Source organism: Oncorhynchus gorbuscha, linkage group LG26 (genome assembly GCF_021184085.1).
Source record: "Oncorhynchus gorbuscha isolate QuinsamMale2020 ecotype Even-year linkage group LG26, OgorEven_v1.0, whole genome shotgun sequence".
Lineage (NCBI taxonomy): Eukaryota > Metazoa > Chordata > Actinopteri > Salmoniformes > Salmonidae > Oncorhynchus > Oncorhynchus gorbuscha.
The window spans coordinates 22,524,172-22,542,332 of record NC_060198.1 but is presented as its reverse complement, the minus strand read 5'-3'; the positions used below and the strand labels follow the sequence as shown (position 1 = coordinate 22,542,332).

Here is an 18,161-nt window from a genome sequence, read left to right as displayed (position 1 = left end):
GCTGAACAGACTGGAGTCTCACTGACATTCACACCTGATGAAGGAACAAGGATCTGTTTGCCTCTGAAAGAGGGCCCTGTTTAAGACTGTCCTTAAAAGTTTGGTAGACTGGAAAAACAGTTGTAGGCCTACAGAGTCTGTCTGCAAGGCAAATTGGGAGTATAAAAATAACATGTTAGTGATTCATTCGAAAACGTAAAATGTATTGTTTGGTGGAGAGGAAAATAATGTCTACAGGGTCAGACAGTTTGGCAAATTTAGAGTATAAAAATGATGTTATGTTAGGGATTAAATTTAACATAATCAAATGATCATATGAAAATCAAAGACATGGGATGGTTGCCCAGTAAAAACAAAAAGTGATCTGAGAATGTACTGTTGTCTAGCTACTGTTGATGATTGATCTGCCATCAGATATGCATATTTGGTTTTATTTGCATTTCCACTTCCTCATTGTCCAGGTTGTCTTTTCTGCTTAAATTAGAATGCCAATCTCACTGCATTTAAAACTGTCAATCCCTTCACCTCCTAGCCCTCCCATTCCCTCCTCTCTCTCCATTGGACAAATGCCAGACTTATACCTCAAGCAATAGGATTAGTGTGATTCACAGGCAGTGGCTGTGTAGAAATGAATCCCCTACTTGCACCTGCATGAGTTTGATGCTTTGATACACACCCCTGGAATTCAAGAATGAAGAATCCCGTGCAAGTAGGCCTTTGCAAGGGCTGAATAAGTGTTTTGTTGCCTTCGTCGCTTTCAATCTGCGCAGGTAATGTTGTCTATGCGGATGTGATGATTGTATAAGAAAACAGTCATATTTAATTTAACCGATTTAGATTTGACCCTCATTCAAACGTGTCATGACAACGCACAATCTTCTCCTAAATTAGGCTAAATCAGGCGAGCCACAAAAACACCGAAAGATTGTCTGAAATGTAACAATGCATTCATGTCCAACTCTCTGGGTTGGGCTTTTAAAGGGATTATATGTTGTTATTAGCCTACACATTTAAATTAAGAATGATGTTGCTGTTAAATTAACAGCATTCTGTAAATTAAGAATGCCGTTGTAGAATATAGCTAAACTTTGATTTAGGTGACGACAAGTTCTCTCTGTCATTAGGCTATTTTAAGAACCCTGGAATTGGGATTCTTGAATACAAGCAAAGTGAATGAATCAACAAAATAATGTACATAACAATATTTAGCAATAACCCCTTTAATCATAATAGTTAGTAGTGCTGGAGAGCTCCAGTGACCTGCATTTGAAAAAGTATATTGTTCACTAGATATTGTTCTTTACAGGAGTAGTAAACGAAAAACACACACACATACTGCACACACACACTTTTACATTCATCATTTGCTGCTGCTACTCTGTTATTTATTTCACTCGTATTATTATATAACCTGATGCCTAGTCACTTTACCCTTCTCTCATGTACATATCTACCTCAAATACCTCTTAACTCTAGTAGGCCTACTGGTAGCCTACTCTCTGTATATAGCTCCATTCTTGAGTATTTTCTTTTTATTCCTCATGTTACTATTTTATTTATATTATTATTTCTAAACTCCGCATCCCTGGGAAGGTCTCTTAAGCAAGCATTTCACGGTAAAGTCTGCACTAGTTGTATATTCGGCGCATGTGACGTGACACATTCAATCTGATTTGATTTGAATATATATATATAATAATAATAATCAATGTCCCAAGCAGTGAGAGTCTAAAACACAATCTCGGCTGAGCCAACAAAACAACATAGCAATTAACTGAAACGACAACACTCATTTTCAAAGCATCTCGCATGCACCTGACATACCTGCGGAAGAATTCGCAGCCACATTGTTTCTGTGCGTTTATTTGCTGATTTCTCCAAACTCCACTCCTTCCTTGCCGCAGCTACTGTGTTACCACGAGATGCCTCCTGTACCAGAGTAGGGATACTCAATCATCACAAGAGAGGATATCACACCACTTTTGGAATGAATCTTGCACACATGAAACACCAACTGTCAGTCAGTTACTTATCGTTATGCATTTTCTCAACTCTGAAGTCCCAATAAGCCTCTAAATTGCCGGTCATTATCTTATGGAGATACGTTTGGTTTGATCGGTGTCAGTCCATTTCAGAGGAAATTCAAACGTCTCTTCGGAAATATTGGTTGTACTATGTAGTTCAGTAGTCTATTTCCTTCTGTATTACAACGCTATATATTCCAGCGAATGGACTTTCCAGTGTACCGCGTTTTGCGTGGTTTTAATAATAGCCTACATGTAAATAACTCTTCTTCTCCATGTACATTAAACGAACATGACAGGTTCCAATAATTAATTCAGTGGGCCGATTGAAAGTCGGTCAGAGATTGAGGTCGGGTCTCGCGAACTTCAAAGCGTTGACAGCCTTTGCATCGTCCTTTCTCAACCCCTCTTCATAACAGTATTGCTTATCCGATGTGAGACTGGTCCGGTGCTCCAATATTTATTTTCTTAATGCTGACTTCTCCAAAATACCATTTAACTTGTAATTGCTAGGCAACATACACCACACGCCTGTCTCAGAGGGAAATAATAGCCTTAATTAAAAGCTGCCCGCTGCGCTCCAAAAACTGAAGGGAAGAGTGCTTCGCAGGCTCAGTTTCAGAAATCGCGTAATATGATGTGTTTGACACAACTACACCGGTATCATCTTAACGCAGTGCGCGTCCACAGTCTTTATCGCTCTTGGGGTGTTTCAGCTCCGATTCCACTTCACTCAGTCCGACCGACTGCTTTCAGAATTTGAAATATTTGTTTGCGGTGTGTCTCTCTCAGCCTCCATAGGCAAATAGAACAAACTCCAGCATGCGATCGCATAGACTATCCTACGTCACTGCACACTTTACGGCTCTCCTCTCTTCACTTTTGTTTTTCCTCCTGAGAGCAAATTACCTTCATTTCACTTTTATCAAAACAACATGTTAGACATGCTTCTCGATTTATGGCCAAGGGTACACAACTCCAGGGAGCAGGAAAATGTGTCTGTGAAGCTGTGATATGGTTAAATGAAAGCAATAATTTTCCTCGGAAGCCCCATTGAAAGCTGTAGACCCATGTCATATACTGTATGGGAACATAAAGATAAATAATTATAATGTAATTTAGGCTGGCCACTCAAATAATCCCCTTTACCCCTTCTTCTCTTTCTCCATTGCACTGCATTATATCTCCTGATGCCCCAGCATGTGTATAGTGGAAAAAAACACTATACACAAATGTAATCATATTGTTATTGATTTGTACACATTTTTTATAACACCTTTTTCAAGGTAAGCATACCATGTAACTTAAAACCCCCCATTCCTGTCAATGTAAATAGTCCGGGTGGCCATTTGATTAATTGTTCAGTAGTCTTATAGCTTGGGGGTAGAAGCTGGTAAGGATCCTTTTGGACTTAGACTTGGCGCTCTGGGACCATTTGCCGTGCGGTAACAGAGAGAACAGTCTGTGACTTGGGTGATGAGTCTTTTCCAATTTTTTGGGCCTTCCTGACACCGCCTAATATATAGTTCCTGGATGGCAGGAAGCTTGGCCCCAGTGATGTACTGGGCCGTACACACTACCCTCTGTAGTACCTTATGGTGGGATGCTGAGCAGTTGCCATACCAGGCAGTTATGCAACCGGTCAGGATGCTCTTGATGGGGCAGCTGTAGAACTTTTTGAGGATCTGGGGACCCATGCCATTTCTTTGCAGTCTCCTTAGGGGGAAAATGTGTTGTCGTACCCTCTTCATGACTGTCTTGGTGTGTTTGGACCATGTTAGTTTGTTGGTGAAGTGGACACCAAGGAGCTTGAAACTCTCAACCCACTCCACTACAGCCCCGTCAAAGTGAATGGGTGCGTTTTCGGCTCTCCTTTTCCAGTAATCCTTGATTAGCTATTTTGTCTTGTTCACGTTGAGGGAGAGGTTGTTGTCCTGGCACCACACTGCCAGGTCTCTGACCTCCTCCCTAAAGGTTGTCTCAACATTGTTGGTGATCAGGCCTACCACGCTTGTGTTGTCAGCAAACTTAATGATGGTTTGGAGTCATGCTTGGCCATGTAGTCGTGGGTGAACAGTGAGTACAGGAGGGGACTAAGCACGTAACCCTGAGGGTCCCCGAGTTGAGGATTAGCATAGCAGATGTGTTGTTGCCTACCCTCACCACCTGGGGGCAACCCGTCAGGAAGTCCAGGATCCAGTTGCAGAGGTAGGTGTTTAGTCCCAGGGTCCTTAGTTTTGTGATGAGATTTGTGGGCACGATGGTGTTTAATACTGAGCTGTAGTCAATATACAGCATTCTCACATAGGTGTTCCTTTTGTCCATGTGGGAAAGGGCAGTGTGGAGTGTGATTGCGTCATCTGTTGATCTGTTGGGCAGTATGTGAATTGGAGTGCGTCTAGGGTTTCCGGGATGATGATGTTGATGTGAGCCACAGCCAGCCTTTCAAAGCACTTCATGGCTATTGACATGAGTGCTACGTGGCAGTCATTTAGGCAGATTACCTTCACTTTCTTGTCCATATGTACTGTGGTGGTCTGCTTGAAACATGTAGGCGTTGCCTGTTTGATGGTTACTCTGAGGGCATAGCGGGATTTCTTATAAGCGTACGGATGAGTGTCCCGCTCCTTGAAAGTGGCAGCTCTAGCCTTTACCTCGGTGCGGATGTTGCCTGTAATCCATGGCTCCTGGTTGTGATATGTACATATGGTCACTGTGGGGAAGACATTGTCAATGCACTTATTAATGATGCTGGTGACTGACGTGGTATACTCCTCAATGCCATTGGATGAATCCCAAAACATATTCCAGTCTGTGCTAGCAAAACAGTCCTGTAGCTTAGCATCTGACCACTTCCGTATTCTGCGAGTCACTGGTACTTCCTGCTTTAGTTTTAGCTTGTAAGCAGGAATGAGGAGGATGCAAATCTGACTATAATTCTGAGGGAGAGCTGTGTATGTGTCTCTGTGTGTGGAGTTAAGGTGGTCTACAGTTTTTTCCTCTGGTTGCACATATAACATGCTGGTAGAAATTGGGTAAAACAGATTTAAGTTTATTTGCATTAAAGTCCTTGGCCACTAGGAGCGCCGCTTCTGAATGAGTATGTTCTTGTTTGCTTATGGCCTTATATAGCTCGTTGAGTACGGTCTTAGTGCCAGCTTCGGTTTGTGGTGGTAAGTAGACAGCTATGAAAAATATAGATGAAAACTATCTCGGTAGATAGTGTGGTCTACAGCTTTTCATGAGTACTCTACCTCAGGTGAGCAATACCTCGACACTTCCTTAATATTAGACATCACGCACCAGCTGTTGTTGACAAATAGACACACACCCCCCACCCTTCATCTTACCAGATGTAGCTGTTCTGTCCTGCCAATGAATGGAAAACCCAGCCAACTGTATATTAACCGTGTCATCGTTTAGCCACAACTCTGTGAAGCACAAGATATTACCGTTTTTAATGTCCCATTGGTAAGATAGTTTCGATGGGAGATCATCAAGTTTATTCTCCAGTGATTGCAATTTGGCCAATAGAATGGATGGTAGAGACGGGTTACACACTCGCCAACAAATTCTCACAAGGCACCCAGATCTCTGCCCCCTGTATTTCGTATTTTCTTCAAGCGATAGACAGGGATTTGTGCCTGGTCTCGGAGAAGCAGTATATCCTTCGCGCCGAACTCATTAAAGAAAAAATCTTTTGTTATGCAGGTGAAGGAGGACCCAAACGCGACTTAACAGAAACAGAGTTTATTAATGCTCAAAACCGAATAACTGAAATCCTCTAGATAGTAGAGGGGAAAACAACTGGAGAAGCGGCCACAGACTGCAGGTCGCTTCGGGTAGGCGCAGGCCGTAGTCAACTGAAACACCTGCTCACACGCAGCGTCTGAAGAAGGCACAAAACACGACAGGACAGGGTGATACACAATCACGGCAAAAAACACGACAGGACAGGGCGAAACGCAATTACAGCATGGAATACAAAACAAGGAACCGACGGAACAGGAACGGATTACAAAGGAATAAATAGGGAATCTAATCAGGGGAAAGGATCGGGAACAGGTGTGGGAAGACTAAATGATGATTAGGGGAATAGGAACAGCTGGGAGCAGGAACGGAACGACAGAGAGAAGAGAGAGCGAGAGAGTGAGAGAGGGAGGGGGAGAGAGAGGGATAGGAGGGAAAGAACCAAATAAGACCAGCAGAGGGAAACGAATAGCATGGGGAGCACAGGGACAAGACATGATAATAAATGACAAACATGACAGTACCCCCACTCACCGAGCGCCTCCTGGCGCTCTCGAGGAGGAACACTGGCAGCAACGGAGGAAATCATAGATCAAACGGTCCAGCACGTCCCGAGAAAGAACCCAACTCCTCTCCTCAGGACCGTAACGAAAAACGATAAAAAGGGAAACTAGGGTACTACTCTAAAAAAAAAAAAATGAGAACTAGGGACAGACTGAGACACAGCAAGGGCAGGGACAAGAACAGGAGAGATGCGATGGCAGGGAACAGACTGAGACCCAGCAAGACCAGGAGCAGAAGCAGAAAAAAATTACCAGACTTCTTCTGCGCGCAGTCTGAACACGCAGCCACGAAACGGCGCGTGTCACGCTCCTGAGTCGGCCACCAAAAGCGCTGGCGAATAGACGCAAGAGTGCCTCGAACACCGGGATGACCAGCTAACTTGGCAGAGTGAGCCCACTGAAGAACAGCCAGACGAGTGGAAACAGGAACGAAAAGGAGGTTACTAGGACAAGCGCGCGGCGACGCAGTGTGCGTGAGTGCTTGCTTAACCTGTCTTTCAATTCCCCAGACTGTCAACCCGACAACACGCCCATAAGGAAGAATCCCCTCGAGATCAGTAGAAGCCACAGAAGAACTAAACAGACGGGATAAGGCATCAGGCTTGGTGTTCTTGCTACCCGGACGGTAAGAAATCACAAACTCGAAACGAGCGAAAAACAACGCCCAACGAGCTTGACGGGCATTAAGTCGTTTGGCAGAACGGATGTACTCAAGGTTCTTATGGTCTGTCCAAACGACAAAAGGAACGGTCGCCCCCTCCAACCACTGTCGCCATTCGCCTAGGGCTAAGCGGATGGCGAGCAGTTCACGGTTACCCACATCATAGTTGCGCTCAGATGGCGACAGGCGATGAGAAAAATAAGCGCAAGGATGAACCTTATCGTCAGACTGGAAGCGCTGGGATAGAATGGCTCCCACGCCTACCTCTGAAGCGTCAACCTCGACAATGAATTGTCTATGTGACGTCAGGAGTAACGAGGATAGGAGCGGACGTAAAACGTTCTTTTAGAAGATCAAAAGCTCCCTGGGCGGAACCGGACCACTTAAAACACGTCTTGACAGAAGTAAGAGCTGTGAGAGGGGCAGCAACTTGACCGAAATTACGAATGAAACGCCGATAGAAATTAGCGAAACCTAAAAAGCGCTGCAACTCGACACGTGACCTTGGAACGGGCCAATCACTGACAGCTTGGACCTTAGCGGAATCCATCTGAATGCCTTCAGCGGAAATAACGGAACCGAGAAAAGTAACGGAGGAGACATGAAAAGAGCACTTCTCAGCCTTTACGTAGAGACAATTCTCTAAAAGGCGCTGTAGAACACGTCGAACGTGCTGAACATGAATCTCGAGTGACGGAGAAAAAATCAGGATATCGTCAAGATAGACAAAAACAAAAATGTTCAGCATGTCTCTCAGAACATCATTAACTAATGCCTGAAAAACAGCTGGCGCATTGGCGAGACCGAACGGCAGAACCCGGTACTCAAAATGCCCTAACGGAGTGTTAAACGCCGTTTTCCACTCGTCCCCCTCTCTGATGCGCACGAGATGGTAAGCGTTACGAAGGTCCAACTTAGTAAAGCACCTGGCTCCCTGCAGAATCTCGAAGGCTGATGACATAAGGGGAAGCGGATAACGATTCTTAACCGTTATGTCATTCAGCCCTCGATAATCCACGCAGGGGCGCAGAGTACCGTCCTTCTTCTTAACAAAAAGAACCCCGCCCCGGCCGGAGAAGAAGAAGGCACTATGGTACCGGCGTCAAGAGACACAGACAAATAATCCTCGAGAGCCTTACGTTCGGGAGCCGACAGAGAGTATAGTCTACCTCGAGGAGGCGTGGTCCCTGGAAGGAGATCAATACTACAATCATACGACCGGTGAGGAGGAAGGGAGTTGGCTCGGGACCGACTGAAGACCGTGCGCAGATCATGATATTCCTCCGGCACTCCTGTCAAATCGCCAGGTTCCTCCTGAGAAGTAGGGAGAGAAGAAACGGGAGGAATGGCAGACATTAAACACTTCACATGACAAGAAACGTTCCAGGATAGGATAGAATTACTAGACCAATTAATAGAAGGATTATGACATACTAGCCAGGGATGACCCAAAACAACAGGTGTAAACGGTGAACGGAAAATCAAAAAAGAAATAGTCTCACTGTGGTTACCAGATACTGTGAGAGTTAAAGGTAGTGTCTCAAATTTGATACTGGGAAGATGACTACCATCTAAGGCAAACATGGGCGTAGGCTTGTCTAATGGTCTGAAAGGAATGTTATGTTTCCGAACCCATGCTTCGTCCATGAAACAACCCTCAGCCCCAGAGTCAATCAAGGCACTGCATGTAGCACCCGAACCGGTCCAGCGTAGATGGACCGACATAGTAGTACAAGATCTAGATGAAGGGACCTGAGTAGTAGCGCTCACCAGTAGCCCTCCGCTTACTGATGGGCTCTGGCCTCTTACTGGACATGAAATAACAAAATGTCCAGCAACTCCGCAATAGAGGCACAGGCGGTTGGTGATCCTCTGTTCCCTCTCCTTATTCGAGATGCGAATCCCTCCCAGCTGCATGGGCTCAGTCTCAAAGCCAGAGGAGGGAGATGGTTGCGATGCGGAGCAGGGAAACACCGTTGATGCGAGCTCTCTTCCACGAGCCCGGTGACGAAGATCTACCCGTCGTTCTATGCGGATGGCGAGAGCAATCAAAGAGTCCACATCTGAAGGAACCTCCCGGGAAAGAATCTCATCCTTAACCGCTGCGTGGAGTCCCTCCAGAAAACGAGCGAGCAGCGCCGGCTCGTTCCACTCACTAGAGGCAGCAAGAGTGCGAAACTCAATGGAATAATCCGTTATGGACCGTTCACCTTGGCATAAGGAAGCCAGGGCCCTAGAAGCCTCCTCACCAAAAACTGAACGGTCAAAAACCCGAATCATCTCCTCTTTAAAGTTCTGGAATCTGTTAGAGCAATCAGCCCTTGCCTCCCAGATAGCTGTGCCCCATTCTCGAGCCCGGCCAGTAAGGAGTGAAATGACGTAAGCAACCCGAGCTCTCTCTCTAGAGTATGTGTGGGGTTGGAGAGAGAACACAATCTCACACTGCGTGAGAAAGGAGCGGCACTCAGTGGGCTGCCCGGAGTAGCAAGGTGGGTTATTAACCCTGGGTTCTGGAGGCTCGGCAGGCCAGGGAGTAACAGGTGGCACGAGACGTAGACTCTGGAACTGTCCAGAGAGGTCGGAAACCTGAGCGGCCAGGTTCTCCACGGCATGGCGAGCAGCAGACAATTCCTGCTCGTGTCTGCCGAGCATGGCTCCTTGGATCTTGACGGCAGTGTAAACAGCGTCTGAAGTCGCTGGGTCCATTCTTTGGTCGGTTCCTTCTGTTATGCAGGTGAAGGAGGACCCAAACGCGACTTAACAGAAACAGAGTTTATTAATGCTCAAAACCGAATAACTGAAATCCTCTAGATAGTAGAGGGGAAAACAACTGGAGAAGCGGCCACAGACTGCAGGTCGCTTCGGGTAGGCGCAGGCCGTAGTCAACTGAAACACCTGCTCACACGCAGCGTCTGAAGAAGGCACAAAACACGACAGGACAGGGTGATACACAATCACGGCAAAAAACACGACAGGACAGGGCGAAACGCAATTACAGCATGGAATACAAAACAAGGAACCGACGGAACAGGAACGGATTACAAAGGAATAAATAGGGAATCTAATCAGGGGAAAGGATCGGGAACAGGTGTGGGAAGACTAAATGATGATTAGGGGAATAGGAACAGCTGGGAGCAGGAACGGAACGACAGAGAGAAGAGAGAGCGAGAGAGTGAGAGAGGGAGGGGGAGAGAGAGGGATAGGAGGGAAAGAACCAAATAAGACCAGCAGAGGGAAACGAATAGCATGGGGAGCACAGGGACAAGACATGATAATAAATGACAAACATGACATCTTTATCCAGTTCGAGGTGAGTATTCACTGTTCTGATGTCCAGAAGCTCTTTTCGGTCATAAGAGATGGTAGCAGCAACATTATGTGCAAATTAAGTTACAAACAATGTGAAGAAACACACAAAATAGTACAGTTGGTTAGGAGACTGTGAAATGGCAGTCATCTTCTCCGGCACCATTGTATCCAAATTACATTTTCACGTGAAAAGTTTTGGTCCAGAAGGGGGCTAGGCCTGCATCTCTTCTAAAGTCTGGCTAAAAGTTTGAAAGGAATAGGAGTCTTATTCTGTACATTTAGCTATTGTTTACTTATCTAAAGTATACGAACCTTGCCAGAAGGCATACCAGCTAACATAGTTAGACAGGCTACTGTTCTTTCTCTTGCTAGCTACTCTTGTAGGTACTTGGCAAATGGTGAAAAATCTGTCAATATACCCTTGAGCAAGGCACTTAACCCTAATTGCTCCTGTAAGTTGCTCTGCTAAATGACTAAAATGCACAAATATAAATGTAATTTAATTGATTGACTAAAATGGCTACTTGGTAGCTAGTTATGAGGTTGGGAAACTCTCTGGGCTAGATAAAGCCAACTTCATGAAATTGATAGGGGGCTAGTAGTATTACAGAGAGGAAAAATTTGTATTATTTAAGAAAAATGTAAAGAAGACAAATCTGAGGGGGCATGTGCCTCTGTGCCCCCTATGGGCATTATGCCTCCGCATACACAAACAACAGTTTTGGCCACAAGCATGTCCTTTATCTCTCAGAGGTAAAGTAAGGGGCAGGCTTAAATTATTTCTTAGAGGAGTTAGAAAGATTGATGAGATGACAAAAGCCGTTTTTAACAAATAGAGTAGGTCTATCTGACATCTGACATATTGCACCACTAAAGCAATGATATCCCATGTGATGATGAATGGCCTACTCTACGAGGTTATTGGGAAACTCACTGAATATAAAGATGGAGACTTGGGGAGAGGAACACTGTTGCTACCTCGCTCAGTAGAGGAGCAAACCGAAGAGAAGAGGATATTCAGCCACTCTTGGTGGACAATAGAAGTTAGTTTAACAAATAAGAGAAGAAGACTTGGAAACCAAATGCATTTGTATTATTTTATTATGAAAAAGAATGCCGTATTAGAATAAAATAATATAATTTTCCAATTTTTATGAGCATACAATATAGCTCAGTATTGTTACTATTTTTTTTGTAATATTTTTTCCTCATATTTATCGAGGGTGCGAGTAAGGTGACTGTGTATACTGTATGTCCAAAAGAACACAATAATCATCATAAGAATACTTCCAGAAGCACCTTGTGGAGAAGTTAGGGTTTTGAAATAATTTTCTTGTACCACAGTCGGTAGAATACATGTTATATGTTATATGTTGACTTGTGTGTCCTGTAAAGGTCATCATTACCTAATAGTATCTCTGAATCTGCACATTTTGTTAACCTAGGAACCTGAATCATGATTGTCTCTTTGTGTAGTATCGTGTTTTTATAACTTTTGGGGGGACAATAAAGGACATTCTGTCCCTCAGGGGCACTGTTGTTGATCCTATTGTGCCACCCCAACCCTCATATCATGGGGTGTGGTTACAACCAGGCCACCTGTGAGGCAGTATTCAATGTCCATTCATATTTCAGGAAGTCGGGAGATGCATTTACATTTACATTTAAGTCATTTAGCAGACGCTCTTATCCAGAGCGACTTGGAAACTGGCCACTATGAGCAACAGTGAGCGCTGTTTCCTTCAAGTAGTTTTCGGTTTTGCTAGGGTGTTGTGGACGGTATTTAAAAAAATGTAGGATCCTCATTAGCTGCTACTAAAGCATCAGCTAGTCTTCATGAGGTCCACATGAAACATGACATAATACATATTATAAACTGGGTGCCTTAGAACAGCCATTAGCCGTGGAATATTGGCCATATACCACACCCCCTCGTGCCTTATTGCTTAATTATAAACTGGGTGGTTCGAGCCCTGAATGCTGATTGGCTAACAGCCATGGTATATCAGACCAAATCCAAATAGCAGATGTTCTGAAAGAGCTGCAAAACCTGGACCCGTACAAATCAGCTGGGCTTGACAATCTGGACCCTCTATTTCTGAAACTATCTGCCGCCATTGTCGCAACCCCTATTACCAGCCTGTTCAACCTCTCTTTCATATCGTCTGAGATCCCCAAGGATTGGAAAGCTGCCGCAGTCATCCCCCTCATCCCCTCATCCCCACCCTGGACCCAAACTGTTATAGACCTATATCCATCCTGCCCTGCCTATCTAAGGTCTTCGAAAGCCAAGTCAACAAACAGGTCACTGACCATCTCGAATCCCACCGTACCTTCTCCGCTGTGCAATCTGGTTTCCGAGCCGGTCACGGGTGCACCTCAGCTACACTCAAGGTTCTAAACGATATCATAACCGCCATCGATAAAAGACAGTACTGTGCAGCCGTCTTCATCGACCTCGCCAAGGCTTTCGACTCTGTCAATCACCATATTCTTATCGGCAGACTCAATAGCCTCGGTTTTTCGGATGACTGCCTTGCCTGGTTCACCAATTACTTTGCAGACAGAGTTCAGTGTGTCAAATCGGAGGGCATGCTGTCCGGTCCTCTGGCAGTCTCTATGGGGGTGCCACAGGGTTCAATTCTCGGGCCGACTCTTTTCTCTGTATATATCAAAGATGTTGCTCTTGCTGCGGGCGATTCCCTGATCCACCTCTACGCAGACGACACCATTCTATATACTTTTGGCCCGTCATTGGACACTGTGCTATCTGACCTCCAAACGAGCTTCAATGCCATACAGCACTCCTTCCGTGGCCTCCAACTGCTCTTAAACGCGAGTAAAACCAAATGCATGCTTTTCAACCGATCGCTGCCTGCACCCGCATGCCTGACTAGCATCACCACCCTGGATGGTTCCGACCTTGAATATGTGGACATCTATAAGTACCTAGGTGTCTGGCTAGACTGCAAACTCTCCTTCCAGACTCACATCAAACATCTCCAATCGAAAATCAAATCAAGTGTCGGCTTTCTATTCCGCAACAAAGCCTCCTTACATTTACATTTAAGTCATTTAGCAGACGCTCTTATCCAGAGCGACTTACAAATTGATGCATTCACCTTATGACATCCAGTGGAACAGCCACTTTACAATAGTGCATCTAAATATTTTAAGGGGGGGGGGTGAGAAGGATTACTTTATCCTATCCTAGGTATTCCTTAAAGAGGTGGGGTTTCAGGTGTCTCCGGAAGGTGGTGATTGACTCCGCTGTCCTGGCGTCGTGAGGGAGTTTGTTCCACCATTGGGGAGCCAGAGCAGCGAACAGTTTTGACTGGGCTGAGCGGGAACTGACTGTACTTCCTCAGTGGTAGGGAGGCGAGCAGGCCAGAGGTGGATGAACGCAGTGCCCTTATTTGGGTTTAGGGCCTGATCAGAGCCTGGAGGTACTGAGGTGCCGTTCCCCTCACAGCTCCGTAGGCAAGCACCATGGTCTTGTAGCGGATGCGAGCTTCAACTGGAAGCCAGTGGAGAGAGCGGAGGAGCGGGGTGACGTGAGAGAACTTGGGAAGGTTGAACACTAGACGGGCTGCGGCGTTCTGGATGAGTTGTAGGGGTTTAATGGCACAGGCAGGGAGCCCAGCCAACAGCGAGTTGCAGTAATCCAGACGGGAGATGACAAGTGCCTGGATTAGGACCTGCGCCGCTTCCTGTGTGAGGCAGGGTCGTACTCTGCGGATGTTGTAGAGCATGAACCTACAGGAACAGGCCACCGCCTTGATGTTAGTTGAGAACGACAGGGTATTGTCCAGGATCACGCCAAGGTTCTTAGCGCTCTGGGAGGGGGACACAATGGAGTTGTCAACCGTGATGGCGAGATCATGGAACGGGCAGTCCTTCCCCGGGAGGAAGAGCAGCTCCGTCTTGCCGAAGTTCAGCTTGAGGTGGTGATCCGTCATCCACACTGATATGTCTGCCAGACATGCAGAGATGCGATTCGCCACCTGGTCATCAGAAGGGGGAAAGGAGAAGATTAATTGTGTGTCGTCTGCATAGCAATGATAGGAGAGACCATGTGAGGTTATGATAGAGCCAAGTGACTTGGTGTATAGCGAGAATAGGAGAGGGCCTAGAACAGAGCCCTGGGGGACACCAGTGGTGAGAGCGCGTGGTGAGGAGACAGATTCTCGCCACGCCACCTGGTAGGAGCGACCTGTCAGGTAGGACGCAATCCAAGCGTGGGCCGCGCCGGAGATGCCCAACTCGGAGAGGGTGGAGAGGAGGATCTGATGGTTCACAGTATCGAAGGCAGCCGATAGGTCTAGAAGGATGAGAGCAGAGGAGAGAGAGTTAGCTTTAGCGGTGCGGAGTGCCTCCGTGATACAGAGAAGAGCAGTCTCAGTTGAATGACTAGTCTTGAAACCTGACTGATTTGGATTTCCTTCACTCACGCCGCCAAGCTTACCCTAGTAAAACTGACTATCATACCGATCCTCGACTTCGGCGATGTCATCTACAAAATGGCTTCCAACACTCTACTCAGCAAACTGGATAGCAAACTGGATGCAGTCTATCACAGTGCCATCCGTTTTGTCACTAAAGCACCTTATACCACCCACCACTGCGACTTGTATGCTCTAGTCGGCTGGCCCTCACTACATATTCGTCGCCAGACCCACTGGCTCCAGGTCATCTACAAGTCCATGCTAGGAAAAGCTCCGCCTTATCTCAGTTCACTGGTTACAATGGCAACACCCATCCGTAGCACGCGCTCCAGCAGGTTTATCTCACTGATCATCCCTAAAGCCAACACCTCATTTGGCCGCCTTTCGTTCCAGTACTCTGCTGCCTGTGACTGGAACGAACTGCAAAAATCGCTGAAGTTGGAGGCTTTTATCTCCCTCACCAACTTCAAACATCAGCTATCCGAGCAGCTAACCGATCGCTGCAGCTGTACATAGTCTATTGGTAAATAGCCCACCTATTTTCACCTACCTCATTCCCATACTGTTTTTATACTGTCTTTTATTTATTTACTTTTCTGCTCTTTTGCACACCAATATCTCTACCTGTACATGACCATCTGATCATTTATCACTCCAGTGTTAATCTGCAAAACTGTATTATTCGCCTACCTCCTCATGCCTTTTGCACACATTGTATATAGACTGCCTATTTTTTTCTACTGTGTTATTGACTTGTTAATTGTTTACTCCATGTGTAACTCTGTGTTGTCTGTTCACACTGCTATGCTTTATTTTGGCCAGGTCGCAGTTGCAAATGAGAACTTGTTCTCAACTAGCCTACCTGGTTAAATAAAGGTGAAATAAAAAATAAAATAAATAAATACCATGGGTATGGCAAAACATTTATTTGAATGCTCTAATTAAGTTGGTAACCCGTTTATAATAGCAATAAGGCACCTCGGGGATTTGTGATATATGGCCAATATCCCACTGCTAAAGGCTGTGTCCAGGCACTCCGCGTTGCGTTGTGCATAAGAACAGCCCTTAGACGTAGTATATAATGTACAGAACATCATTGATTAAGATGGGACCGGAGCAGAAGGCAGATGTTTTACATGCCCCCGACCGATTGTGATTTTTTATTTGTTTATCAGTCCAGAGGTTAGCACTAAGATAGCATTGAATGAGCTGTATTCCACCATAAACAAACAAGAAATCGCTCACCCAGAGGCGGCGCTCCTATAAGCCGGGGACTTTAATGCAGGGAAACATAAATCAGTTATCGCACAGCAAGCGGTACTGGAGTGCCAAGTTTAGGTCCAAAAGGCTTCTAAACAGCTTCTACCCCCAAGACATAAGACTCCTGAACATCTAATCAAAGGGCTACCCAGACTATTTACATTGCCCCCCCCCCTTTACGCTGCTGCTACTCCCTGTTATCTATGCATAGTCACTTTAATAACTCTACCTAAGTCTACATATTACCTCAATTACCTCGACTAAACATTGACTCTGTACCGATACCCACTGTATATAGACTCGCTATTGTTATTTCACTGCTCCTCTTTGATTGTTTGTTACTTTTATTTCTTTTTTTGGGGGGGGTGTTTTTCTTGAAACTGCATTGTTGGTTAAGGGCTTGTACGTCAGCATTTCTCTGTTTTCGAGCATATGTGACAAATAGCTTTTGATTTGATTATGATTTACACACAATATCTAGGTTTAATATAATAATAATATAATAATATATGCCATTTAGCACACGCTTTTATCCAAAGCGACTTACAGTCATGTGTGCATACATTCTACGTATGGGTGGTTCCGGGGATCGAACCCACTACCCTGGCGTTACAAGCGCCATGCTACATGTCATGCCCTGACCTGAGTATTCTTTGTTTTCTTTATTGTTTTGGTTAGGTCAGGGTGTGAAATGGGTGATGTATGTGTTTTTTTTACTGTCTAGGGGTTTTGTAGGTTTTGGGGTTGGTTACTATCTAAGTGTTTATATATGTCCATGGTTGCCTAGATTGGTTCTCAATTAATGCAGGTGTGTATCGTTGTCTCTGATTGGGAACCAATTCACGCTGCGCCTTGGTCTCCTCCATACATCGACTGTGACAATACAGTATATATAAAATGGCTGTCTCATCACAGTCCCGTTTGTGCAGGTGTTCTTTAAATGTAGTCATGGCTCTACATAATACTGTTCGGGGACTGTAAAGTGACCTCTGGTTGCGTGTCTTGTGTTGTACCGATGAGTGTTTGAACTGTGTTCCAACTGCTTGAACAGTCACTTCGGTACCTTAAACACATCAATGCCTAGCACAAAGACCAACACTCAATCAAATCAAATGTATTTACATAGCCCTTCGTACATCAGCTGATATCTCAAAGTGCTGTACAGAAATCCAGTCTAAAACCCCAAACGGCAAGCAATGCTGTTGTAGAAGCACGGTGGCTAGGAAAAACTTCCTAGAAAGGCCAAAACCTAGGAAGAAACCTAGAGAGGAACCAAGTTGAATCTACATAAAGTTCTTCATACATGAGTTGTCATGCAGTCAATATGCTGTTCTGACCTTGTGTGCGAAGTCAAATGGCACAGACAAATCAATACGAAAATAGATATGTTCTTTGAGGGGTGGCCAGTCCTGGCCAGTTTATGTGGGGTGGCCAGTCCTCTTCTGGCTGTGCCAAGTGGAGATTATAACAGAATATGGCCAAGATGTTCAAATGTTCATTAATGACCAGCATGGTCAAATAATAATAATCACAGGCAGAACAGTTGAAACTGGAGCAGCAGCACGGCCAGGTGGACTGGAGACAGCAAGGAGTCATCATGTCAGGTAGTCCTGAGGCATGGTCCTAGAGCTCAGGTCCTCCGAGAGAGAGAAAGAGAGAATTAGAGAGAGCATACTTAAATTCACACAGGACACCGGATAGGACAGGAGAAGTACTCCAGATATAACAAACTGACCCTAGCCCCCCGACACAAACTACTGCAGCATAAATACTGGAGGCTGAGACAGGAGGGTCAGGAGACACTGTGGCCCCATCCGATGGCCCTGTCCGGGGGTGTCAAACAGGAAGGATATAACCCCACCCACTTTGCCAAAGCACAGCCCCCACACCACTAGAGGGATATCTTCAACCACCAAATTACCATCCTGAAACAAGGCAGAGTACAGCCCACAAAGATCTCCGCTACGGCACAACCCAAGGGGGGGCGCCAACCCGGACAGGAAGAGCCCTAGTAAAGCCAGTGACTCAGCCCCTGTAATAGGGTTAGAGGCAGAGAATCCCAGTGGAAAGAGGGGAACCGGCCAGGCAGAGACAGCAAGTGCGGTTCGTTGCTCCAGAGCCTTTCCGTTCACCTTCACACTCCTGGGCC

At 45.6% G+C, this 18,161-nt stretch overlaps 1 protein-coding gene across 1 annotated transcript in view; it reads right to left on the bottom strand.

Annotated features, from left to right (window-relative positions):
- Positions 1-2,815, bottom strand: part of LOC124016118 (corticotropin-releasing factor receptor 1-like) — a 157,058-nt gene extending 154,243 nt beyond the window's left edge. Inside the window, exon 1 of the mRNA XM_046331648.1 lies at positions 1,825-2,815. Within this exon, the coding sequence (XP_046187604.1) occupies positions 1,825-1,848 (24 nt within the window). The 5' untranslated portion in view covers positions 1,849-2,815. The remainder of the gene's footprint in view (positions 1-1,824) is intronic.
- Between the last annotated feature and the right edge of the window lie 15,346 nt (positions 2,816-18,161).